General features: G+C 29.1%; 1 protein-coding gene across 7 annotated transcripts; it reads right to left on the bottom strand.

The window, feature by feature from the left end:
- Nucleotides 1–423: 423 nt before the first annotated feature.
- LOC145202466 (tudor domain-containing protein 1-like) lies at nucleotides 424–26,724 on the bottom strand. 7 transcript variants are annotated; one of them, XM_090083604.1, is made up of 14 exons: nucleotides 26,599–26,724; nucleotides 25,482–25,628; nucleotides 18,669–18,844; nucleotides 17,792–17,929; nucleotides 17,302–17,392; nucleotides 16,941–17,029; nucleotides 12,567–12,770; nucleotides 11,390–11,525; nucleotides 10,178–10,269; nucleotides 9,665–9,844; nucleotides 8,741–8,829; nucleotides 7,606–7,934; nucleotides 7,242–7,530; nucleotides 424–4,288 (listed from the first exon to the last, which is right to left on the bottom strand). In XM_090083604.1, exons 2-14 carry the CDS (start codon nucleotides 25,626–25,628, stop codon nucleotides 546–548), a joined length of 5,703 nt encoding a protein of 1,900 aa, XP_089939730.1. In that variant the 5' UTR covers nucleotides 26,599–26,724; the 3' UTR covers nucleotides 424–545. The 7 variants fall into 7 exon arrangements, with proteins under 7 accessions (XP_089939730.1, XP_089939735.1, XP_089939732.1 ...); XM_090083609.1 differs by having other exon boundaries at nucleotides 8,741–8,794; nucleotides 25,482–25,579; nucleotides 26,599–26,714; XM_090083606.1 differs by having other exon boundaries at nucleotides 25,482–25,579; nucleotides 26,599–26,714.

Raw genomic sequence — 26,724 nt, forward strand, 5'->3', positions numbered from 1 at the left:
AAATTAACCGTCGTTGAACTATGGGTGAACAAGACCACGCCGAAAGTCTGCTCGACGTGGTCGTGATCTAGGGTAATACTGCAGGCATTTGTAATGTATATCGTGGTTGCAGACGTTTTTTTTTAAGTGAAGATTGTAAGTTATCTATTTTTTTACTGTTACCCGCTGATACGTGTAATAATCCGCAAAAATCGTTCTTGTATGAAAAATGATATTTTCTTACGTCTAACATGATTGTGCCAACATTATGTAGGCAGAGAAATTTTAGATTACTTTATTGGCAACGGTCATGGAAAATTTAAATGTTACTAAGGGTAAATCGTTCGATGTAAGAGAATACGTGAGCGCAATCACGTATTCTCTTATATCGACCACGTCGAAATTTCACGTCGAGTGTTGCTCTAGAAGGAAGAAGTCTGAGCCTTCATGAAACCTTTTTAAATCACTTACGTAAAAAACAATGAATGTAAAAAAAAAAACAAAAACAAACAAAACAAAACAAAATAACAAAACAAAACAAACAAAAGCAAAAGAAAAGAAAAGTCCTAAAAAAGTTTATTTTTTGTTTTACAGGAAGCTAAAATGGCTTGACTAATCGCTTGGTGTCGCATATCTCTCAATGTTCCGTTTACAAATTGTTTTTTTTCAGGCGAATGTTCATGTACATTATTCGTGTACTCCGCGAAACCTAATTGAACCATCTGTGCTCCAATGTTACTGCCAGTAATATAGTCAAAAATAACAACACGATAAAGGTTGCCTAGAGAAACAACAGGCTGAACCTTTACTAAATGAAATTCTGTCAACATTTTAAATTTGGAGCTGGCTTCAGAGCTATATGTGCCCGACAACCCAACTGGACTTAAATTATTTAATTGCATACACAAAGCTTGTGCTGGATACTGCTGCAGTGCATCCGGTAGTGGTTTTATGTTCTTCTTTGGAACATTTTCTTTGTAACCATAGTCGACGAGGTAAACAACAAAATTGTCATCAGCAAAAATACTAATAATGTAACCACGATACCATAACTTATCTTGAAACTTAACTGCGCATAGCTGTCCTGAATGGAACTCAAAAATCTTTTTATCACTATCATACAATTCTCCGAGTTTAACTCCAATTTCGTCAACTTTGGAGATTTTTTTTTCGTCAAAAATTTGAGCATAAAACAGTCGGGGACTAATTGAACAAGTAACAATAGCTATAAATTCCACTTTAGGAAGAGACTCGAGCTGAATCTTTTTCCCAATATCAGAAAATGGAACACTTTCTTTTTTAACAAAAACACTACTCGAGTTTTCTTCAATGGCAGGTGTGTAAATTTCAGCCAAACCTAAGTCTACCATAATCTGTTCAACAGGCTGATTGGATAGTCTCATTTTCACGCTTGTAACAAAACCTTCACGTTGCTTTGCTATAATTTTAACATTTTGGCCACCAATAAGTTGTTTAAAGTCCAGAAGAGTGGTTTCTGACCATGTGAGTTCTCCTTTACATGGTCTAACTAACATTAATTTGATCGGTATAGCTTGCGCTGCGTAGATTTTGAGTTCGTCAAAAAAAGGACGAATACAGTCATGATTGACAATTAAATTAAAGCCATGGTCTATGCAAAACACTACTACTTCATCATCACTTATGCTAGATGCAACACCACGAAACCAAGTCCCATCTTCTCTCTTGACACAACACAACTCACCAGCCTTCAAATGAAAGGTATCTTTATATTTCTCCGCTAAAGAAGAAATCTTTTCGGAAAATGACACCACTATATGAAGGGAATCCAAAGCTACGCCATAACTTAAGTATGGCGATTCTACATGAGTCATCAAGATATTAACAGCTTTATTTGAGATTGCTAAATGAGATAGTTCTATTTTAGGAGATACTGACTCTAAAGGGTGGAAATGCAGTGGCAAACTTGAAACCGTAATGGTGTTTTTTGTTGTAGATTTATTAACTGGCTTGTATCTATTTTTCATGAGTACTTCGTTTATAACTCTTGGTTCTGAATGCGAATCTTTAGGCGAATCTTTAGGTGAACTTAATTTGGGTTTAGAAGATATATCAAAAACTCCTTCAAGATCCTTTTGATCATCCTTTAAAGATTCTGGTGTTTTATCTGTAGTTACAATTTCCTCGACTATTAGTTCATTCGTTTCACTATTCATCTCTGGTACTAATTTATTCGTTTCACTATTTATCTCAATATCAAGCTTTTCCAATACAGACATAACGCTAACTCGAGAATCGTCTGTTATTTCTACCTCCACTAGTCCATCGTTTATGTTTTGAACAACTACAGAACAGACTTTATTTTCAGTTCTATTTCTAAATTCTTCTACAACTTTAGCATTACATTTTACTTTATTAGGATTGTAAACTTTCATTGGTACAGCTAATGATGGAAATGTCAAAAAAATATCACTAAAAGGTCTTAACATAGAAAATGCTAAATCACAGCAGTTACCATAGTCGATGAAAAATACACTTGCAAAGGAGTTACTGACTTTTTTAGCATACACACGATACCAAGCATCGTCCAAATATCCACAACATAGCTCTCCATCTTTAGGTGTATAAAAACTGACTTCACGTGATTGACAATATTTATTCAATTCTAACTGTAATTCATAAACTTTTTTAAGACTTTCTTGGTCACAAATTTGAGAATAAAAGCGCTCTATGCTTTCAACATGACACACTAAAATGTCAAACCTACCAAGTAAGTCAAATAAAGGTAACTTAGTATATGGGTCAATCTTTCTTTTATCAAGAAATTCATTTGATTTTAAAAGCGAATTGTCAACTTTTACAACGTCATCAGTTGTGTCTTGAGACAAATCAATACATTTACTAATGCTTTCACACACTTGATTTTTACAAACAGCATATCCATTATCTATTAGCAATTTTGAAAATGATGGTACATCGTCTGAAAACATATCTACATAACAAATCTCATTGAGCTTCTCTCTAACAATAACATCTACTTTTTTATTTATACAATATTCCATAAAAAACTTGCAACACTCTTTTGACCAATTTTTTCCTTCTGACTCAACACCATAGAGTGAAAGGTGATAAGCTTGGGATGGAATTGAAGCATACTTCAGTGGAAGAGGCTTTATATCAGCAAGTGTAACAGTTTCAGTGTTACCAAAATCAATTGATGTAACCGTTACCTCAGATTTACTAATATGGTCTATTCTTGCACGAAAGAACTGCTCAAATGCAAGAAAGTAAGCAGCACAAACTTCACCTACAACAGGCATATACTCTGAAAAATCTTCACTATAACATGAAGTCATATCTTGAGACATTGAATCAAGTTCTTGAAGAAGTTCAACACTAGGAATTTGTCCATGAAAGAGGGATGGATTTTCTGTATTTACTATTAGTAAAGAAAGATTTCCACCAGGTAATTCTTTTTCTGGCAAATCTTTATACATAACTCTTTTAGAAAATTGTTCAAGAGAATTTTGGATAAGTTTTGTTTTTGTTTCTTGATTCACAGCCTTTATTTCTTTCTCATATGCTAAGTTACTAGAAACTAAAGCTGTACCAACATCAACATCCAACAACTTTAAATTGACATTAAAAATAATTTTAGCAGGTGTTAGATTTAAATCAGTTATTTTTTCTTTAGCAATTTCAGAAATAATTTCTACTGAGACTTTCTTAAACAAAACCAGCTCTTTGAACATCTCAATAGCACTTTCACTCCAAGTCTCTATCCCAAGGTTATTTTCTTCACTCCCTAAAGGTGTCCTTGGTTTAACGTTAAATAATCGCAATCCAATAGCTTGTGATGGCAATAGCACAAATTCTTGTGGCAGAGGTCTCAAGTCATCAAAACACATATTGACAATTTCACCAAAATCAATTAAAAATGCTTCAACATTATCTTTATAGACAGCCAGTACTAAAACTCTGTACCATTCTTTATATTCAGAGTGAAAACCAGCACAAATACATCCACCTTCAGGTTTATAGTTGTGACTATTAATTGGTTTAGAATAAATTTCTAATAAGTCCATAGACACTTTTGCTATACTTTCGTTAAGAGCTATATCGGCGATTCTCCCGTAAAACAATGAAGGGTTTTCAATGTGAGTAATTAACAGATCAATATTTGAACTGGTTGGATAATAAGCAACTACATCTTTTTCAGTGTAATGGTGAAAGGAAATATTTTGGTTCATATCTTGTAAAGTTTGCAAATTCACTTTTAATGAGTCTTCAAGATTGTGTTTTGTTTGTTCACATCTTTTTATGGCAAGTCCTTCAAAAGAAATAAAAAATAGTTTTTACTACATAACTAAAAAAATCCAAATTTTTTATTAACTTTTTGTTAATAAATATAACAAACTTGAAGGTTCTGCAAAATATTAACAATTTAAAATTTCAGAGGATGAAAAAGATGAGGTGCTTGTTTTATGCTAAACTTAAAGTTGTTAAATTATCAAAAATAGACCAGACACACTAAAGATAGAATTTATTGTAAGCAGTTTTTTTTTATAAAAGAGAACTTCTCAATTGAATAAATTAAGAAGTTTTCTTTTAATGTGCTATTTTGCAGAATAACTAATACATTTTTTGATAAAAATTATGAACAACTCATCAGCTAACAAAGTGATTAAAAAAGCAAGAATCATTGTTTGAGTATATTATCATTAGAATCATTGTTTGAATATAAAATCAAGTAAAGAACTATTTTAGTACATTTTCAAGAGAATCACTGTTTAAATTTAATATCATCAAAACATAACTTGAATGAAAATCAATTAAAATTTTGATTCAAAAAATGTTTCTCTTGACTCTAAAGTATTTTTCAACACTTTTTGGATTTTTTAGGAATTTGAAAAAGAAAAACTGAATGAAATAGCCAAAATAAGCTTTGTACTTTTTTTGCTTGATATCTTAAGAAAATACATTTGATTAGAAATGGTTTATATTCTATAAAACACAAAAAACATTCTGCTCACAACAAACAAGCATCCTTTTGCTTCATTTAATAGATAAGAAAACTAATGAGCTTAATAAAAATTAAGGGAAAGGTAAAATTTTAAAAAGTTAATAAAAATCAGTTGGGAGCTTCATTACCCAGCTTTTGCAAATGTATTCTTTTTACTCAAGGGGTTTAATGAAAAACGCAAAACAGATTTCACAAATTCTTACACATTTCATTATCTAAGAACTACAAAGCCTGAGGAATTTTTATTTGATCTTAAAATGTTCACCTCTAGGGGTATTCACAGTTCACAGGGCTGTAATGGGTGCAAATTCATACCTGAAACAATTACTGAGTTAAAGCTTATATGGTCTCACCTGTGATTGTTTGAGGGAAAACATAATTCTCAAATTTATGTTAATATTATGCTACATAGTTCAATAAATGATACTCAACATAACATAATGGTCAACTGGTTTAAAATTTAAGCAAATGTGAGTATATACAGTTATAGATGGAAAAATAAATACTCCATACATTATTTAGTCTAGATTCTATGACAGACTCAGCTCAGACAGCAAGATTCCTCCAAATGAAGTGAATAGTATTCATTTGGAAAAAGATGCCTAATCTTTTTGAATGACATACTCTGGACAAATAAATCTACTGACAAACATTTTGCTGTTCCTGATGAACCTTATTAAATTGTTGACAATATAAATGACAACTGACTAACAAACCTGTTAAAAACGATTATGGAAATTCTTAACTTGTGGATAAACAAGTTGAGGATGCTAAAAGTGCTAAAAGCAAACAGTTTAGAATAATTAAAACAACCATGAATCATGAAATAGCTAGACAAACTAGTACAGGCCATCAATAAGGCTATCAGAAATGCAATCATTTAGGCAACTGTAAGACAAGTTATGCACTTGTAGTAAACAAAAAATTCTTTGTAATTTCCCATTGGAATCATGAGGTGCTCCAATGAATATGCAGGAACTTGAACATGCTAACCTATCTGATAATCTTTACAAACACAAACTTATTTTAAGATGAAGATTAACCAATAAATAGAATCAATAAAGACTTCAAAGAAGTGAGTTCAGTAAATAACAAACACTGTAATAAAAGTTGTGCATTAAGTATGTTATAACTTCTTTCTGCATATTATCAAAGTTTTGATTTATGAGCCTGCAAGCTTCGGTACCAATATACAGAACTGTTACTGTAGGAAATTACTTGTGAGTAACAGCACATATTATTAGCATCTAAGTTGATATGCTTAGGGAGCTGTTTTCAAATAATACTATTTAGTTTCAAACTCTGGTAAAAAAATTTATGTTTAACTCAAAGGAAGACAGAAGTCAAAGATTGCTTTGTGTGGCTGTAGCAAAACAAATTTGGTTTTCTGTGTGTGCATGTGTTGCGTTAACACTTAAAAATAAGGAAAATTTTTTGTTAAAAAAAAGCGTCTATGGCTAAGGAGTGGTCCTCAGTCTTTAAACTCACATAAAATGAAACATCACAAAAAGGTGTATTACGACTTTTTCTCAATATTGGATTACACAAGCAGCAATGTTGCCTTCATTAAAAATCTATGGAACTAATAGTCAAGCTGAAATCTAGTGGATCTTAATGAAAATATTAGTAGATTTTGAAGAAAGTTTTTTCTTTTCTAATGCACTTTTAACCCCTGCAGCTACATCAGCTGCTCAAACCAAAAAGTTTTACACATACCAAAAAGTTATACACATGAAAAAAAAATCAATATAAATGAAACAATAGAAAAATCAAATGAGAATTGAGGATGAAGATTTCAATCCAATCTAACTAAATTCTTTTTTTTTTATTGTTGACCAACAGTACATTTTTTAGATTGATTCCATCACCCTTTTTATAAAAGCAGAACTATACAGGGTTTAACAATTTTAGAACAAGGCTACCTAAGAGAAATTGAATAAATTAAAAGCAATTTATAAATTGACAATATTATAACAGGAGCTTACGATATTCAAGAGGTTAAACAACTTGCATTTGGTTTGAGGAAAAAAATCAATCAGCAATTATGATAAATTAACCTGAGAAAAAATCTAAACTTTGAATTCTTTTTTACATTACTTTTAAACTTGTTAAAAAAATGGCTGCAGAATAACTGCTGATAAAATTTTAAACTTTTTAAGAAACTTGCTGAAATAGTACCAGAGGTTCTACAGTGATATTAATATTCTACCTACACTAATTTGAAAAAGAAAGAAAGGAAAAGTAAAAAAAATCAACTAACCTTTTGCAATAAGTTTTTCAGACAGATAACTGCCATCTGGCAGTTTAACTTCACAAATCATAGTATTATCTGAGATGCTTAAACTCTTAACTTTTATTGCTTGATTTACAAGTGAAAATGTCAGAAATTTAACAGTATCATTGCTCCAAACACCATCCTCTGAACTACTTTCTATACCTTCCAATGAAAACGTTGAAGCAAGTTTAGGATACTCAAGAAGCTTTTTATCAATACAGCGAATATTCGCAGAGTCAACATCTGCTTTATTTCCAAAATCAATAAAAAATACCTAAAACAGAGCTAGACTATTAATATGTAAAGATAAATAGAGAATGAATGAAGTAATAAATTTATAGTAACTAACCCTGGCCGTCATATCAGCATTGTAATGCAGAATGCTTGCACGATACCATAAATTATCATCACTGAATTTAGCACAGCATATCTCTTGAACTTTTGGTGTAAATGCAGGCAAGTCAGCATTTTCACAAAATTCTTGCAACAATAGGTGAACTTGTTGCAGAGCTTGGATTGTACTAGCATCTAATACCTGTGCATACATTAGTGTAGGTGATACAACTTCTGTAAAGCATACTTCAAACTCATTGACATTAGGAAAAGGTTTTGTTGATAGTTCTGATAACATCATCCCACGAAAAGCTTCAGAGCAAGATGGGTTCATATTTTTAGTTTCTAAATTTTTCAAATTATAGCGAGGAGAAATATACAAGATGATGAAATAAAAGTTGATTTCAAATAAGTAGGAATGAAGACCATCATTAGACTTGAGATAATTTTTTTTTCCATTTTATAAGACCTTTTAGAGGGGGAGAAAGGGTGAAATTTGCATAATACTCATCACAACCCTGACTAATGCTATTTAATTATAAAATTGTCATCTAAGTGGAAAATATCTCAAACTATTCGAAGTAACTTTGAAACACACATATTTAATTGCATAATATAAAGAAAAAACAGACACTATCTAAAACACTATCTAAAAGAATATTACGTAAAAGAATTCGAAAAACAAAAAATATCTAAAAATGATAAATAATTGCATAGCAATGAAATATGATTTTATAAAATATTAATTTTTAACAAATATTATCAGCTGTAAAAAACTTTTCTCAAAACTTGAATTTTCCAACATTCTTTATCTAATTTAAAATACTAGAACAGAAGTTGATTTTAAACTTTAAAGTATAAGTTATATAACTATTTGAAATGTATTAAATATAATAAATTTAGAAGAAAATTAAAATAAAAGGAAAAACAGGAAAAAAAAAACAAACTAGTAGGAATAATGTCCAGCATTAAACATGACAAATAAAAATTTCACTTCAGAAATGTGAGAACAGTAAAAATCTTTACTTATTAAACCATAAAAAGCAGCATTATTAACTAAATTTATAATAATGATAAAATAACTTAATAGTTTTTTTCCATAAAAGTATTTTTCAAAATGCTAAGAAAAATGAAAGAAAGAGAAAACCTACCATGTTTTAATGTTTTATTACACACGCCATTTTGAGATTCCAAATTTTGACATTCTAGAGATGCAGCAAAGTCAATCTCATCATCATTACTGAAAACAAAGTTTTTTACTTACTCAAAATCCTAGGTAATGCTTAAAACATTTACCATTATATATGAGCGCATAGTGGTGTAACTCAAAATATTGCACAGATATTGGAAAATAATGGTGCTAATTATTTTCTAATAAAACACTTTTCCTTTTAGACCTATTTATTTAGGAGTTGTGATTAACAACATTAAAAAACTTTTTTTACATTTTAATAAAAAATGAAATGTATGCTAATACAAGTAATATACATATTAATAAAAATACTAGTATGAGTAAAAATACTATCATGAAACAGTATTTCTTTAATCATATGCTGCAATTTCTTGTAGCCCTTGCAAGGCTACTGACTCTTCTTATACATGTTGGTCTTGTTGGTGACCAACTCATGTACTACATGTACCACCAGTACTAAGTAACACTGTTGGCAATGTCTTCATTAAATTAAAAGTATGCAATATATTAACATAATGCTACTAAATGCTACTATGGTGTGGTATGCCATTATGTAAGCCTTAGAGAGATTACTAAGAGAGTAATAGAGATATTACTAAGCCTTACTTGGCCTTAAAGAAAAAAAAAAAAAGCTTGGCCTTACTTACTTGGTCATAAAGAAAAAAAAAGAGTACCTAAAATCAGAATAAAGACTATCATAAAAATTTTCATCTTCATTCTTATTCACTTTCATTCCAAATTGATCTTTTTTGCAATCAGATAAGGAAACAATCAACTTGTTTCCTTGGTATGTCTTGTTGTGGAGCGATTTAATTGCGTTGTTTGCAGCATCTAAAAAAAGCTTGGCCTTACTTACTTGGTCATAAAGAAAAAAAAAGAGTACCTAAAATCAGAATAAAGACTATCATAAAAATTTTCATCTTCATTCTTATTCACTTTCATTCCAAATTGATCTTTTTTGCAATCAGATAAGGAAACAATCAACTTGTTTCCTTGGTATGTCTTGTTGTGGAGCGATTTAATTGCGTTGTTTGCAGCATCTACAGATTCCAATGTTACAAACCTAAAAACCAATTTAATGTAAGTTCTTTATCTGTGAAAATTTTTTTTTAAGATAATGCATTGATATCTACATTGTATTTTAATAATTAACATTTTAAAAAATTTATGTGCAATTACTCTTTGTTATTTTTCTTTGTGCTTACTTTTTTTTTCATAAAAAGCTTTTACATTTTACTTTACAACAAAGTCTCATTCCTTCACATCCAAGTTTTAAAATTGTTTCCCACATCAAAAAAGAAAGTTAATATAAAACTTTAATAAAAACTTGGAAGCACAACAAGCACAATGAATGTCTAGTAAAACTGCTGATCTCTAATAGTTTATCACAGCTTACCCATATGTTGTACGCTGATTTTTTTTCTTTACTGGTATAATAACCACATCATATATTTGACCAATATTTGTAAAAATTGTTTGCAACTCATTCTGAAAAAAACAGTTAACAAGATCAATAGCATTCATAAAATCATTATCAAGCTTGTTCATTTCATGCCTAAACAAATATAATCATGTATATATATTGTTATTACTTAAACAATATCCCACAAAAGAAAAATCTGTACTGCTCAAAATATAGCAAGCAATGTTCACCTTTTGAGAATTATTTTGAAAATATGTAAGATATGTGATTGATACAATTTCTGTTTATGATACATAAAGGTTTTTTACATAAGTATTTTTTATTTGTATCAGTAAATTTAATTATTGTGTTCATTATAGAATTTCAGGAACTTAAATTATGGGAAAGCAAATTCAAAGCAAGGGAAAAGAAAAAATACAACTCTGCATTAAACAAATTAACTTTTTAAATTATTTTATCAATAATTTACCAAAAAAACAATTTTTTGTACAGTGGAAAATTAGAGCACTTAGAGGTATAGGTCATCTCAGAAACATGTTGTGTTTTGACAGTGAATGTGGATTAAGTGAATGGTAGCAGAAGTAATTTCATTGTCGACAAACTCAACAATTTTATTCAGAAAGAGACTAAAAACAATTATCAACTAATTCATGTATATTCATGTAAATTAGTTAATAGCTGATTTTGGTCTCATATTACATTCTCAAGGATTTTTTACAGCAATCCCGGTGTTTAAGATAAGCTTTATGATTGCCAAGTAAAACAAGGATACAAATGGGGGAACTTTGATAGAGTTTAGAAAGAACAGTAAGACTTACAGATGGAGAGGTCTTTACCTTTAGTATCTTTTTACATATCTATAGTTACATATCTATTTTATTACTTTAAAAGGTAGACAAATGCCTACATTCACCAGTGCAATGTGCTTAGGCATATCTAGAGCAACTTAAATCTTTTGCTTTCATGATGAAAACTATTACAAAGTGTTTTTTGTAAAAGCTTTTTAATTTTTCTACTAATGAAATTACATGATAGATATATGTAAAAGGGACCTAAAGTGTCTCCACTGTATTCTTGGCTATTTCTGAGTTTTTCCATGTTATTTTCAGATAACCCTAAAAAAACATGAGTTGTTGCTAATCTTCCTTCTAAACATAGTAAACGTTATTGAAAAAAAAACCTTACCTCATTAACTCCAACTTTTAAACCACTTATATATAACCGAGGATTTTCTTTATTAGTTAATATTGTTGGTGATGGGGATAGCAAAGTGTTACAAGGATTTGTTACTATGTTTGTAGATGGTGTAGCTAAGCTCTTACTATAACAAAAAAAAAAAAAAAAAAAAAAAAAACTTTTAAATAGTCATTAAAACATAGAGGTTCACAACTGTCCTGAAAATTTATAAATATGTAATAAACATTACAAAGCTATTGTCATAAAGTCAAGAATGACAGAATGTAAATTATGTATTTCTGCTTCTAATTAAACATGTAAACAACTACAGTATTGTGCAAATTAATTGCATTAAACATTTTTTAGCAACTTACAGCTATTTTATTTATTATTTTTATCTAATCATACTACTTTTAAAAATTGAGGCTGTTAAGTTGAAGAGGCTTGATAATAGTTAACTTGTTTATTTATTGATTGCAGGTTTTATTTTCGTATGAATCACATTTTGAAGTGCAAGGCCAGCGCTCACAATTTGTTTGTTATACTAATGGTGAGCCTATATGAGCCGGACACATTGAGCAATATGCCAAGCATCCAAAATAGATGTTTTGGGGTTGTTTCTCTGCTTTTGAACCAGGAAGACTCTACCCAGTTACTGGCATGATGAACACTGACACTTACATTGAGGTTCTGCAAACACATTTAATTCCAGAGATGTTAAAAGTGTTTCCAAATGAAAACAGAATATTACAGCAGGGTTGAGCCACATTCCATACAAAAAAGTCAAGAAATTCATGATAAAGAATAATATTAAAACACTTAAATGGCCTGGTAACTCCCCAGATCTTAATCCAATAGAGAATCTCTGGGCAATTGTAAAAAAAAAAGACTGCAAAAACATGACTGCACAAGTAAAACTAAGCTAACCACCACTATCCTTCAGATTTGGTTTGAAGACACAGAAATCCAAAACATTTGCAATAATTTGGTAGATTCCATGCTGATTTGCGTGCAGAAAGTCATAACAGCACAAGGAGGACACACAAAATATTAGTGTATGAGTTTTTATTTCATTAGAGTTAGAAAACTTAAAATTTCTGGATTTTTATTATTATTGATTTTGATGCAATTAATTTGCACAAGACTACATTTATGCGGTTTTACAATACAAATAACAAAATTTTACCTGGTTTCTTTACCAATAATATCTCTGTCACCAGAACTTGATTCTGAAAAACTGTCACCCCATATAATTTTTTCTTTTTTTATTGAGTTGTTATTTCTTTCAACTGATAATTTCACACGCAATGTGTACTTGCCACCAAATACAAACCCATTGTACTTTGCAATTGCAGCTTCAGCTTCTCTGACATTATGATATGAAACGAATCTAAACATTTCAGTAATTTTTAATGCTACCAGCTAAAAAAAAATTTTTTCTCTTCATAAGTAAAGAGATGGGGGACAGGGCAATTTGTTGAAAAAGGGCAGTAACTTTAAGAAAATTATGTAAGCAACAGTAACGAGATACAAGAATGATATTGACTTCTATCCATCAAGGCTATAAGCTTATAACTTTTTTCTACTAATTTCTACTTGGGTGATTTAAGGCATGTCTTGCTTTTATGAGTGTTTGGTTGCACCACTAAATATTTCTTTTGAACATAACTTTTTTTGACTAACACTTCACTAAAATGAAAGTTACCAGGCAAAAGTTGTTAAAAATTAAAATATTAATTTTTTACAACGTTATGGGTTATGACAGATTTTGTCTTTTCTGAAAAAGAAGAATATCTTTAAAAATAAACAAAATGATCTCTATGCACAACTTTTTCAGTAATGTTCAGTCTAGTACACTTCGATAATTTGTTATTATCCACTTGCACAATTAGTGATTTGTGGTACGATTAGAAAATCTGACATTTTTTATAAACTTCTGGTGTTGTCCCTAACACAACTAAAAGAAGCAATTATTGTTAAAGGCACTTTGAGCAATAAAGTCGATAAGCGTAATTAAGATTTTTTTTGTCGGGTGAAACCATGTGATCAAATTTACATTTTATTTGACATTTTAGATTTTTAAATAATTTGCAGCTGTTTCAAGCAAAACAAAAAACCTACATACCTACCTACCTACCTACCTACCTACCTACCTACCTACCTACCTACCTACCTACCTACCTTCCTTCCTTCCTTCCTTCCTTCCTTCCTTCCTTCCTTCCTTCCTTCCTTCCTTCCTTCCTTCCTTCCTTCCTTCCTTCCTTCCTTCCTTCCTTCCTTCCTTCCTTCCTTCCTTCCTTCCTTCCTTCCTTCCTTCCTTCCTTCCTTCCTTCCTTCCTTCCTTCCTTCCTTCCTTCCTTTCTTTCTTTCTTTCTTTCTTTCTTTCTTTCTTTCTTTCTTTCTTTCTTTCTTTCTTTCTTTCTTTCTTTCTTTCTTTCTTTCTTTCTTTCTTTCTTTCTTTCTTTCTATCTATCTATCTATCTATCTACCTACCTACCTACCTACCTACCTACCTACCTACCTACCTACCTACCTACCTACCTACCTACCTACCTACCTACCTACCTACCTACCTACCTACCTACCTACCTACCTACCTACCTACCTACCTACCTACCTACCTACCTACCTACCTACCTACCTACCTACCTACCTACCTACCTACATTCATACATCTACGTTGTTAATTTTTCAATTACTACTAAAGTTTTGTGAAATTTTAGTCAACCTTAAAGTTTTTATTGGTGGTGGGTCTAAATAAAACAAATATAAGAGAGAAATTTTTTAAATTTCTTCCTTGAATTCCAATAAAAAAATTTTTATCATTATATGATAACTACATTATAATAAGTATAAAATACAAGGTGCTGGATTAATACTGACAATTTTTTAATCTTTGTTTCTCATAGGACAATGAAAAATAAATATCAAGCACTCTTCAAAATGCAATATATAGGAATGAGATCATAGTGTTAATTGTTTCATTGCAAAAGTAAGGAATGATAATATTAAATACTAATTAATCTTTTTTTTTACCAATAATTAATAACTTTAAAAAATTGTGTTAAATCTCACAATAGGGTTTTGCTAAATGTCATTCTTTCATCCACTTCTCCATTGTTAATTTTTAGAAAATACTTTGGAAAACTTTTGGAAGTTGACAAAGGCTGATATATCTAAGTTTATGTAAAGCGCATGGTGGATCAGACTGAGGGCAGGGCCAGTAAACCTTATTTTAATGGAATTTAAAAGACAATCTTTAACTGTATTTTGTTTTAGAAAGAAAATATTTTACTACCTTATGTTTATCTATACATTTTTATTTCCTAAGCTCAAGTAAGTTATTATCTCCTGATTTGTTAGAGTCAAGTGTTAAGATGTAGCCTATGCTTGGCATAATGAAAAGTAAAAAAATAAAAACATCAGGAAAAATATACACCAGGGTCGACCTTTAGCCTTTTTGTATTATAGGTGAGTGACAAATACCCCTTAAAAAGTCAAAAGACTTTTAGGGGGTATTTTACTACATTTTTCCTATTTCTACCGTGCAAATTTCAAATTTCGCAAAAAAAAAAAAAGTGTACAAAGTTGAATAAGTTTGGAACATTTAAATTCGAACCTAAGAACATAGCTAAGCTCTATAAGTGTTTTTATATGAAAGCTAAAACTTTAGGAGGCCTAAAAGAAATCCATCATTCTCAAAAAAAAAGTATGAAGATTTTTAGTGCCAGTTTTTTCACATTCGTATGGAAGAAAGATCTAGTAAATTGTCCAATTTTTTCCTTAGGAAAAATTTGGTAGAACCAATAAAGGCATTTCTGAGCAGTATTCTCAAAAAAGGATGTAATATTTTGGAACCTCAAGTTCAATAAGAACTTACACTTTAAATATGTAAATATAATCATTTATATTTAATAAAAATAAAGTACTATTTTTTGTTAAATATGAATGTATAGATTTGATAGATGTATATTTTTATCTATTACCGGCTGTTTCTATAAAAACAATGTCAGCCTTTGATAACGTTATACTTAACGTCTAACTCTTAATGCGATCAATCCCGCAAGGTGAAAACACGTCACACGCATTTTAAGAAAAATAACACAAAAAAAAAACAATATTCTCAGACTGGCCTTAAATCACCAGAGTAATAATTCTACTAAGAACTCCACAAACAGATGGATGATAAGAATATCATTTAGGAAACTTCTTAACCATCAAAGTTTTACAAGGTGCAATAAAGAAAATATAATCCTTCTATTGCTATTGAGAGTGCTGCAAAAAGGCCCCATAAATATTTAAAGACCAAACAACATTTTTTTTTTTAACTATCCTCCCCATTTTTATAGCTGAGGTTGGTAATAAAATTGGAATAGCTTTAGCTAAGAATTCAAAACAGAATAAAAGTATTCCTTAAAGCACCCTTATGAAAATATTCTCTAAAGCACCTAATAATTAATAGTTGTTTGATTTGAAAAAATTTGATATGAAAAGAAAAAAATTAAATTCCAGAAAAAAAAGTGGGTACCTTTATTATAACAAACTTTTTTTCTTAAAATCATTTTTTAATTATTTTTGTTAAAGTAGAAAATAAGAAATTAACCTTACTAAGTCCTAAACTCCTCAACAATATCCTAAACCCCTCTTCTCACCTACTTGAGACTGTGTAAGTCTAGACACTATATCAGCTAATGTTTAATCGCAAATTTTTTTTTACAAAATAAGTCCCAAAAAGCCCCAATTTTCCATGCCAGAATTTGATAAGAACTAAATTCTTATATATATATATATATATATATATATATATATATATATATATATATATATATATATATATATATATATATATATATATATATATATATATATATATATATATATATATATATATATATATATATATATATATATATAAAGAATCTAATTATATACATACAGGGCTTGTCATGAAAAAAATTGTCAAGCATGTTATATCACGCTCTTAAATTATAATATGTCATCATTGAGCACAATTATATGCGCTCAGGGCCAGGGCCGCAAGAGCTTGAAATTTCATTCATTATGTAGTGCAAAACGGAAAAATGCTGACAAAACAGCAAAACAGAAATGTGTAGAAAACAAGTGACATAATGCTTATATTTTATATAAGTACTTTGTATAAGGATATAAGTATAAGGAAGACGGAGTTTTACTGTTAAATTAACAAGTTTTATCATTGCCTAAAAAATTTAATTGCAAATTTTTTATAAAAAAAACCATATAAAAGCTTATTATTTTTTCCTTTCGAAACTTTTGAGAGAGCATGATTTTACACTCTCATTATAAGCTAAGCGAGCATTGTTTATCACGCCTAGGAGGTTTAAAATACCATTTACGGGCGTGTTTCACAAGCGCAGTGCAATCACACCTGCTTCATCACAAGCCCTGTACATACATACATACATACATACATACATACATACATACATACATACATACATACATACATACATACATACATACATAAATACACACACACATACATATATACGTACATACATGTTAACATTTATCAATATACCCAAAATCAGTTGTAATGCCATTTGTTGATTTGCATTTCCTTACATTGTAGCAAGTCCCAATTGACGAAAATAAGTTTGCAAGACCTTCCTAAAAATATCAATAAACCTAATGTTGAAAAAAAATTCTAAAAGAGCAGCAATTTTAATTTCCATATGAAATAATTAGGTAATCCATAAAACTGATTCATTATTTTCTGACAGGTCATTTGTTTCACTGTAGAAATAGCAAAGAAGTGAGTAAGGACTAGCATAATTGTTATTTCTACAGTACATAAAATTGTAGAAAACATAACTTTTCTATCTTGTGATTGTTAGCTCTCATTTTGAATTTTTCAAAGAAAAATATTTAAAAAGATAAACCTCAGTCATTGATGGTGGAATGTTGGATATATAAAGTCGCACTCCTTCTTCACCAGATTTTGTTGGAGATATCTTTTTAGAACCATCTAAACTAAAATCTTAAATTTCAGATGAAAAAAACTTTATTATTCTACTTATAAATTCTCAGATAAAAAAAAATTATTATTCTACTTATTTCTTTAAGGGTAAATGTTATAACTGCATCTTAATGATTGACAGTAATATAAGGACTTTAACTTTAATATTTATTCAATTGGAGTTCTTCATTCAGTAAACTTTTAGTAATTTTCGAGTTTTTAGTTCAAATTTTTAGTAATTTTCGAAAATACCTAACAAATGTGAAAGGACCAATGAATACTAGACTAGAATCTGCTTTCCTGTTCACAGTTTTCCAACAGGACCCTTTTAAACTTCTTTAAAATTGCAAATCATACTTTTATGGTTTGAAAATTGTATACTATACTTTTCACTATTATATAAATAAACATACTGCTTCACAGGACAATGTTTTTCCACTGGGTTATCATCATATTTCTGCTCCTTGTAAGAATTGAAATGTTTTTGTTCATATGATATTTTCATCGGGTCCCAGTTTGCCAAGCTATCATCATCTGCCATGGCTGGAGTACTACAAAAATGTATAATATATAAAAGTAAAAAGTATTCACTTTCTAAAATTAAAAAATATTTATAATGAAAAAAAATTGATTTATAATAAAAAATACATAACTATATTACTAAAAAAAAAAACATCTTTACTTAAAAGATTATGCATTTAAAAACTCAAAATTGCTTAGCACTTTCTAAACTTTAAAAACTTGATTAAATGTTAATTAACATATAAAATTTTCTTTATTTTTGTTTGATTGATGAACAATGTATAAACAATTTCCAGCTCTACAAAAATTTTAATAAATTAAAAAAAAATTGTTCCTCTTAAATTTTTAGCAAGAAAAAATTTTGCATTTTCTTATAAACAAAATCTCTAAGTTCTATAATTCTCGATTTTTTTCATTAACTAAATATGATTAAAAACAAGACTTATATAAAAGACTATTTTGTTTTTAGGAGTAGAAACAAAAACATGCTTTTACTTTTAATAACTTAATTTTTTTTAGCTTACAGATTGTAAATAAAAAATATAGAATACTTGTTTAAAGAAAGTTCCTATTTTTTTAAATTTATTTAATTTATTTCTCCCTTGGTATAAAACAACTTAATTTGTTCAAGATGAATCATTTGAGCTTCCATTTATGGCAGAACCAATTTTTTTACGAAGCTTAAGTTTAATAAACAATTAACAAAAAAAAAAAAAAAAAGATTTTTTAAAAGAAATTGAAAAAGTAAATTATTCTAAAAAATCATACAATACTGAAAAAGCATCTAAGATTTCATCAGCGACGCCAGCAAAATTGTGATCATAACTTTGTTTAATCAAAACAGGAGATGTAGTTTGAACATCACAATCTTTATTTTCTCTGTTTAACTCTATTAATGAGAGCTGCTTTTCCAATTTATTTGTATATTTCTGTCTTTTTTTTATCTAAGCAAAGCAAAATAAAAAAAATTTTAAATGTTATGCCAACAATAGAGATTACTACAAGTATTGATACTTACCGCTATTTTTTTTAACTGCATGTATGTATGTATGTATGCATGCATGTATGTATGTATGTATGTATGTATGTATATATGTATGTATGGTTTGTTAATTTTTCTTGCCAAGCCAAGTTCATTATTGTAAAGCCAAAGGATTGTTCAACCAAAAGAAAGCCACCTGCTGTGGCAAAGATCACCAATCATCCTGTGTGAAAGTTAAGGATTAAGATGAGTTGACCCAATATAAGAAACTAGTTTGTAGTTTAGTGAAGCCTCAGTTGTCATAGATTTCAAAATGTCATCAGAAATTAAAATTAGTAGTTCATTCTGACCAATAGTTTCAAACTTTTTTAGCCACTTTATTTGATTCATCTTTGATTCAACTTTTAAAACCTTTGATTTGAGCTTCAATAAATCTTACCCAATGAGCCAATAATCTATCTTCCTTACCAGAACCAGTCGTTGAATATGTAGAATCTAAACTTATTATTTTTATGGTTTGATTAATTTCCCTAGGAACCATTATCTCCTAATTTCCCTAGGAACCATTATTTCCTAATTTCCCTAGGAACCATTATCTCCTAAAGTTGCTTCATTTACTCCTTTGGATTGCCAGTAGAAGTTTCTTGATTCCCATTCTGCAGCTCAGATTCATAAATTTCACCTTCATTTTTTTGGACTGGAACACTTGTATTAATCAAAGCTTTTTCTTTGTTATACTTTTGAGGTTTATCAAATATAACGTCAGTCATGTCTTTACTGATAGATAAAAACTCCTTCAGTAAACAAGAAATTTTAATTTTAACAATATCATTTGTTTGATATACTAAGAACAGTTGTAGATGTAAAATTTCTCAGCTATTTGGAATTTGGAAAGACACCAAAAAAAGGTCATTGGAAAAAAGCATCAAAATCAGTAGTTTTCCTCAGTGTGAGAATCCCTCTGTGAAACCTTTTTTTTCTTTTCCTTTTCCAAGATATTAGGATAAAAGCAAACCAGAGGAACATTTAGTTTTTTTAATTTTTGGAATTTCCAAAGTTATTATTATTTTTCATTTCACATTAACAAAACAAAAAAAAATCAGCTTACACATTTATGAATTTTATAATTAATTTTTATAATTAATTTTAATGAATTTATTGAATTTCAACTAAAAGTGTAGTTTTTGAACTTGATAACTGTTAAGCAAAATAAGAGAAATATTGTAAGCTTTTTTCTGTTTTTCATATTCTTTTAAGTTACATAAAAAAATTTGTTTTTTCAAAAAGTGAAATGTGAATTGAATATTAACAAAGCCCAAACCATCATAAAATGCCTGAATAACCAGGCTTGAAACTTTACGCAAATATTAACCTTATTATTCTCAACAAAACAATACAGGGTGGCCAGCCACTTTGTTCATTCAAATTCCCTGACTTTTCCCTGACTTCTCCCTGACTTATTATATTTTTCCCTGAGTTACTTGAACTTTTTTTCCAGTTTAATATCAATAAAGGAAATAACTTATAAGCTACAAGTCAGAGTTTTTTTGTAGAGAAATCATTTATGTTATACCATCGTATTTTATGCTTCAGCCTTAAAATTTGTAATAAACTTATAAAAAAGCAATAACTATTAATCTAATAATAAAACATCACTAGTCTATATAGCCTTCAACTCAACTTTTTGAAAAATTTGAGTTGTTGATTGTTTTATATACCTTTTTCTACTGTATTAAAACTTAAAGTACTATACTGGGTCTGCTACCAATATATATATATTAGATTTGCATATTACCAATTAGGGTTCAAAAATTTTATAGAAATCTTTAAAAGAATTATCTTAAACTTTCAAAAGAATTAACACACACATATATATAAATTTTAAAAAGTAAAGATTTTAAATATAAAAAAAAAGTTTTTTTTGTTTTTCAAAAATGATTTATTTCAGATTAAAAATCATTTTTAATTTTAAGGAAGTAAAAATAATTCAAATCTATGTAATCAAAAAAATGTAAATCTGTTCATTCCATTTTGCGTGAAAGCATTTTTATTTCAGCTTCAATCTCGCGTATATCTTCCTGATGATGTTGATTTAGCTTTGTTTTTTTAGCATTTAATTCCTTGATTTTCTGCACAGCTACTCTTTTATCAATACTTTCTTTTTCTTCTTGCATCTGTTCTTCTCTCTTTCGTTTCAATAAATCTTTGTAATGTGAATGAGACATATTTACACTTTTAACCATTGATTTGGTTATTTCAACATTGCAAACTCCACCAACATTGTGAATTCCATCATATACCTGTCTTTGGGCAACTACAGAGCTCTCATGTAAATTTTCTACTAGAACATCTGAATTGATAGAAAACCCACTTTCAACTTGTGCATTTCCATGTGAAAAAGTGAAGACAATTTTGGATACTTCAAATAAGGAACTAAAACTCTGGCTTATAAAAGGAATTAAAAAAACATCCAACCTATCTTTATAAACATTATAATTTGTAAACTGTAATCTGTGGATGCCTTTGGCAAGATCACATAAATCTTGATACTGAATATTGACCTTATCAGCTAATGTAGCATTAATCCATTTAGATTCATGAAGGATTGTGAGTAAATTAGTCATTCTGCTTTTTCCTATCTCAGAATTAGAACAAATAGTAATGGGGTTTAAAGCGGATATAGCTCTTGTAAGTTTATATTTTAAAGGACTTCTCTCCCTCAGTTTATCAACCACTCCGATATAAAACTGGATACAATCACTTCGAAATTGTAACTTTTGATTTTCACTTACTTTTATTTTACAAAGAAGCGAAGAAGTTGCAATACCAAATTTTACTTCTTTTTCGTGACACTTGTGCATGGTTAGGTCTATTTTCATTAGCTTAATAATAGATTTTGCCCCATCCAATACATTTTTTTTAATAAAGTTCTGCATGACAGATCTCATTAGTTTTTCTAGTTCTTGGTAAAGGAAAGGTGCTAACGGAGAATCTGACTGAAAAAGTCTTAAGAAAGGCACTGCAATTGAAGCCAAATACTGAAAAAATGAAATTTTAGCAGGCATCAAAAGATCATTGACAGCGTCAGTAACAATATTTACAGTATAATTGTTTGGTAGTTTAGACTGTTTAACATACAACTTCACATTATGGTAAATATCTAAAGCTCTCTGACATACAGATACATTTTCAACCCATCTTGTTGAACAAAATTTCTTAGGAAACATATCACTTCCACAAATTGATTGATAATCTGCCCTACGTGCAGGACTATCATGAAAAAGTTTACAAAAACTCCTGAGTACTCCATTAACATTCCAATTGACTTTTTTATGACCTGCTTGAAATGCACCATGTACAACATGTAGGCCACATGACCCCATTTCAAGAATAGATGTTTCAAATTTTTTACTGAATTCATCACTGAGTATATCAAAAAACTTCCAATTTACATTTGGTCCATCCATAGATATTTGTAAAATTTTAGCTTGGAGATTTTCATTTAGGACATTTGTAAAACCTTTGTACAAATTATAAGCAGTTGCATGGCCAAGAAACACAGACGAAAAGTATCTTGTAGTCACTTGGTTACGCATCACATCCCAATATCGAATGCAAATATTCATTTGGCCTTATTGAACAACCTCATTTAAAGATTCATCAAAACATACAACAATGTGGTTAGAGTTAAAGACAGCTTTTAAAACTAGATCATGAAAATACGGGGCAAGTCCGTGTGTAATGTTATAGGCCACTTTAGTTTTCCCAATAGTCATTTTTTTAGCAATATAACTGTCAGGAAACATACGCTGAAATAGAAGTCCAATTTTGGAACATGATCTGTATGAAAAATGTTGCTGAGTTACGTATAGCGCTCAAAGTATTTCAGAACGTGTTACATCATTTTGAGCCGTAAATAGAGAGAAAGGTGGTACTACTGTGCTGTGGTACTACTGTGCTGGAAGAAGTTGTTGAAACGATTGATACTAGTTGAGAAGATTTTAGAAATGAATAAGTAACTAATGAATTTGATGAAGCAGATGCTTTTGATGCTGTATTTTTCTGTGACATATTACTGTTAAAATAATCTAGTACTTTTGGTTGACTTTTTAAAGATATGCTTTTTAAATGCTTGCCACTTTTTTCATGGCTTCTAACTGCCATTATACCCATATTACTTAGAGAAAATGTTTTTCCACATACACTACACAAAGCCTTTGTTTTATCATCGGTTCTCTTTAGCCAACCCCATGATGGATGGAATTCATGATTGATCCAGTCATTGTCAAAATAAGTTAGTTTAGACATTATTGTTACTATTTTTTAACTATTTACCTGGAAAAAATCTACACTACATAAACAAACAGTTATAAAATATATTATATAGATATAATATATTTAACTCATAGAGAAGCACACAGTTAAATAAATTGAATATAAAAATAATTTATTTTAAAAATAAGTTTCAAACTTTAGATAATAATATAATAGCAATCATATTTACTAGAATTTAAGAGGGTTGTAACTACAATAACAAAAAAATATCAAAATAAATTAAATTTTTCTTTCCTTCTATTATTCACCTCCCCAAGGCCAAGGGGGCCATTTCAGTCAAGGGGGCTACTCATTTTTTTTTTAAATTTAATTTTCCCTGACTTTTGGCAAAAAAAAGTAAAAACCCCTGACTTTTCCCTGATTTCACTGACTAAAATGCTTTTCCCTGACTTTTCCCTGATTGCCCTGATTTCCAGTTGGCTGGCCACCCTGCAATATTCTAAAATTTTTTTTAATTTTTAAAAAAGTAGTTTTTTTTAAGAAAAATGCAATTTAGTTAAGAAAACCTAGGTTCTGTCAACTAATACATCAGGCAAACAATTTTAGCAGTTTTTGACATCTTACAGACATTTCTTTTTAGAGTTAATGAACTGTTTTGTATTTGAAGCTTTGCAATAGTTCTTAGATAGTATTTAAGTGTTTAATATTTTTGTTTAAGAGGACATAAGTTTAGACTTTTCTAACAGAGTTTAAAAAATTAATTTTGTATGCTTCCAAACGGAGCTTTAACAGTCTACTAGCATGATTGAGCTTAAAGCAACACTTTCAATGCACAATATGGTAGAATGTCAATTTTTATTGCTTTTTTTTTTTGTTTGTTTTAGATTTATTTTAGGCATTCTTTTTAAGGGTCAATAAAACATAATTTTTAAAAATTTTTTGTTAAATTTCTTTTTTTCTTTTTTTTTTTATTAAAAACAAGTATATTGCTATTTTCATTTTGAATATGTGATCCAAACAATTAAAAGTGGACTCCTCCAAAATGCATTAACAAAAAAAATCTCTACGAAATAATAGGTGAGCTTGAGCAGAAGCACCTAACCTCACATGAAGATGTTTTATCTTCTAAAGCTGAAGATAGTAACTTGATTAGTAAGAATCAGGCTTTTTGCCAGGTAAATCTTGCACTTCAAAATTATTTGAAAGTTAAGATATTTTAACATAAGAATTAGATGAAGGATATCCTATCAGTATCTTTCTTACAGACTTTTTTAAAGCATTTGATTGAGTTCTTCATAGAATACTTATATTGAAAACTGAAATATGGTATGAACTATAGTATAAGATGAAGGATTCTTAAATAGATTAGTCATTTTTTTGTACTAGAAGGCAAAGAGTTGATTTGGAGAGTATGTCTCTAGATGGTTAAATGTTTCAAGTGGTGTACCCCAGGGCTATGTAATGACTGGAGTATGCAATTAAATACTAAAAAATATAAAATCACTAAACGAAAGAAATGTAATGATATTAGAACTAAACTATTACAATGTTGATTATCAACCAACCAAATTGAAAATTGATCTAAAATATAATTATTATATTAACGCAATAGTTTCAAAAGCAAATAGAGATTTAAATCTAATCAGACACATTTTAACTCTTGAATTTTGAAAAAGATATCATATTGAATCTTCTTATTGAATCAATCTTATTGAAAGAATACAAAATATAACAACAAGACTTATTTCAGGATATTCAAAGTTAAATTATGAAGAAAGATTAAAAAGGCTCAATTTAACCACCTTATCTTATATGATAAGGTAATTAACTTCTTCAAATATGTTAATAATTTTTATCAGCTAGATATGATATCTCCCTAGAGGAACTTTTGCTAACCAAAAGGACCAGCTGAAAGTATTTGTAAATATAAACAATGTTCGAAAAGATAATATTTCAGAGAATAGTAGTTATTCCTTTAGAATTTGATTGATCATATCATCCCAATTTGGAATAGTTTGCTAATTGATGTTGAACAAATCAGATAAATATAAATTAAATCAAAATAAAGATTGTAAATTGAAATTTGCTGCGTTGTAAATGGCTTACCATTAAGTGAGTTTCTGCTTTGTAGCTAAATGAATAACTAAATAAATTATACTACCTGGCTGATTTAATTCTTGTTTAAATACATTTAGATAAAACTTTCAGCTCAGCTTATTACTATTAGGTGTAATATTAGGTGGGTATTTCAATTCTTTAAATTAGCGCTCTATAATTAATAAATTTATACTTATTGATATACATGTTTTAAAGAGTTAATTTACCTTTTGATAAACAAGATTAGCAGCTGTTCCAACAACAGCAGCAGAACTTGATTGAGGTTTAATGGTCCAAGGGTTGTTGGTAGGAAGGTAGGCTTCTTCTATTCGACAGAAAGGAACATCAAAAAAAGGAGCCTCATCAAAATTCATCTTAAAAAACAAAATTAAAAAAAAAATTTAATATATATTTCAGGGTTCAAAAGTTTGATTTTATTTACAGGTAACAAATCATATTAAATTAAAAGAAAAATAAAAAATTTTATATGGTTTTAGTGGCCGATCTAATTTGAAATGTCTGGTTTATAATTTCTATCCTTAGAAAAAAACTAATCCTAAAAAATGGCTCTGGCATCACCATCATCATAAGATTGTTAATTTTACTAATGGCTTTCTGTTGATTAATCAAATAAGAAATTATTCTTGTAGAGATGTGTTGCTTGAGTATATTTGATTGATTTATTATTTAAGCTAGATCAGAAAATGCTTTCATTATTTTTTAAGCTACTTCCTTCTAACTCATATTACTGGCCTCAAGGTTATGCCTGTTTTGTATCATTATCATATATCATATATCATATGTGCTAATGTATCATATATCATATATCATATGTACTAATGATTCACCAGTTTTCAGAGAAAGTTACATGTAAATATTGCTAATGCAATTAAGGATAAAGTTTAAAGAATTAAAAATTTAAATCAAAAATTGTTTATGTCCACCTGCATATAAGTTGACATTTATATTTAACTTTTGCATTTAAAATTTTTACATTTTTTTTTTATTTTCATGTTTATACAAACATGACATCACATGTCTTTTTAAAAAGTTATTCTGTCTTTGATCAACCATTATTTCAATTGTAGAAAAAATAATGCATTTCTTTTTCCTTTCAGGTTTACATGTAAAAAGTGTAAGCAAAGAAAACTTTATAATATTTTATCTTATCCTCTTATTAGCACATTTACTTCGTTGTTAACCAAATGAAAAGTCCCAAATCTCAAGAAGATTTACAATTAACAGTGTCAGTAACGGTCACGGTCAAACAAATTTTACAAAGTAAAGTTTTTAACTAAAACTTTATGTCATTGATTTCTTAAAACTAATAATGAAACCACATACCTATAACTCAGCTCAATTTTGATATTTAGGACTGAGATCAAATTTAAATCTATGAAACACGCTATTTATTCTGACCACATGTTCACTACCAATAAAATTGATGAACATATCCCTCCTCCAACTTTA

The sequence above is a fragment of the Hydra viridissima genome, unplaced genomic scaffold, assembly GCF_058129835.1.
Source record: "Hydra viridissima isolate aposymbiotic clone 2 unplaced genomic scaffold, HvirCarnegie_v1 scaffold_3, whole genome shotgun sequence".
NCBI classification, from domain to species: Eukaryota; Metazoa; Cnidaria; class Hydrozoa; order Anthoathecata; family Hydridae; genus Hydra; species Hydra viridissima.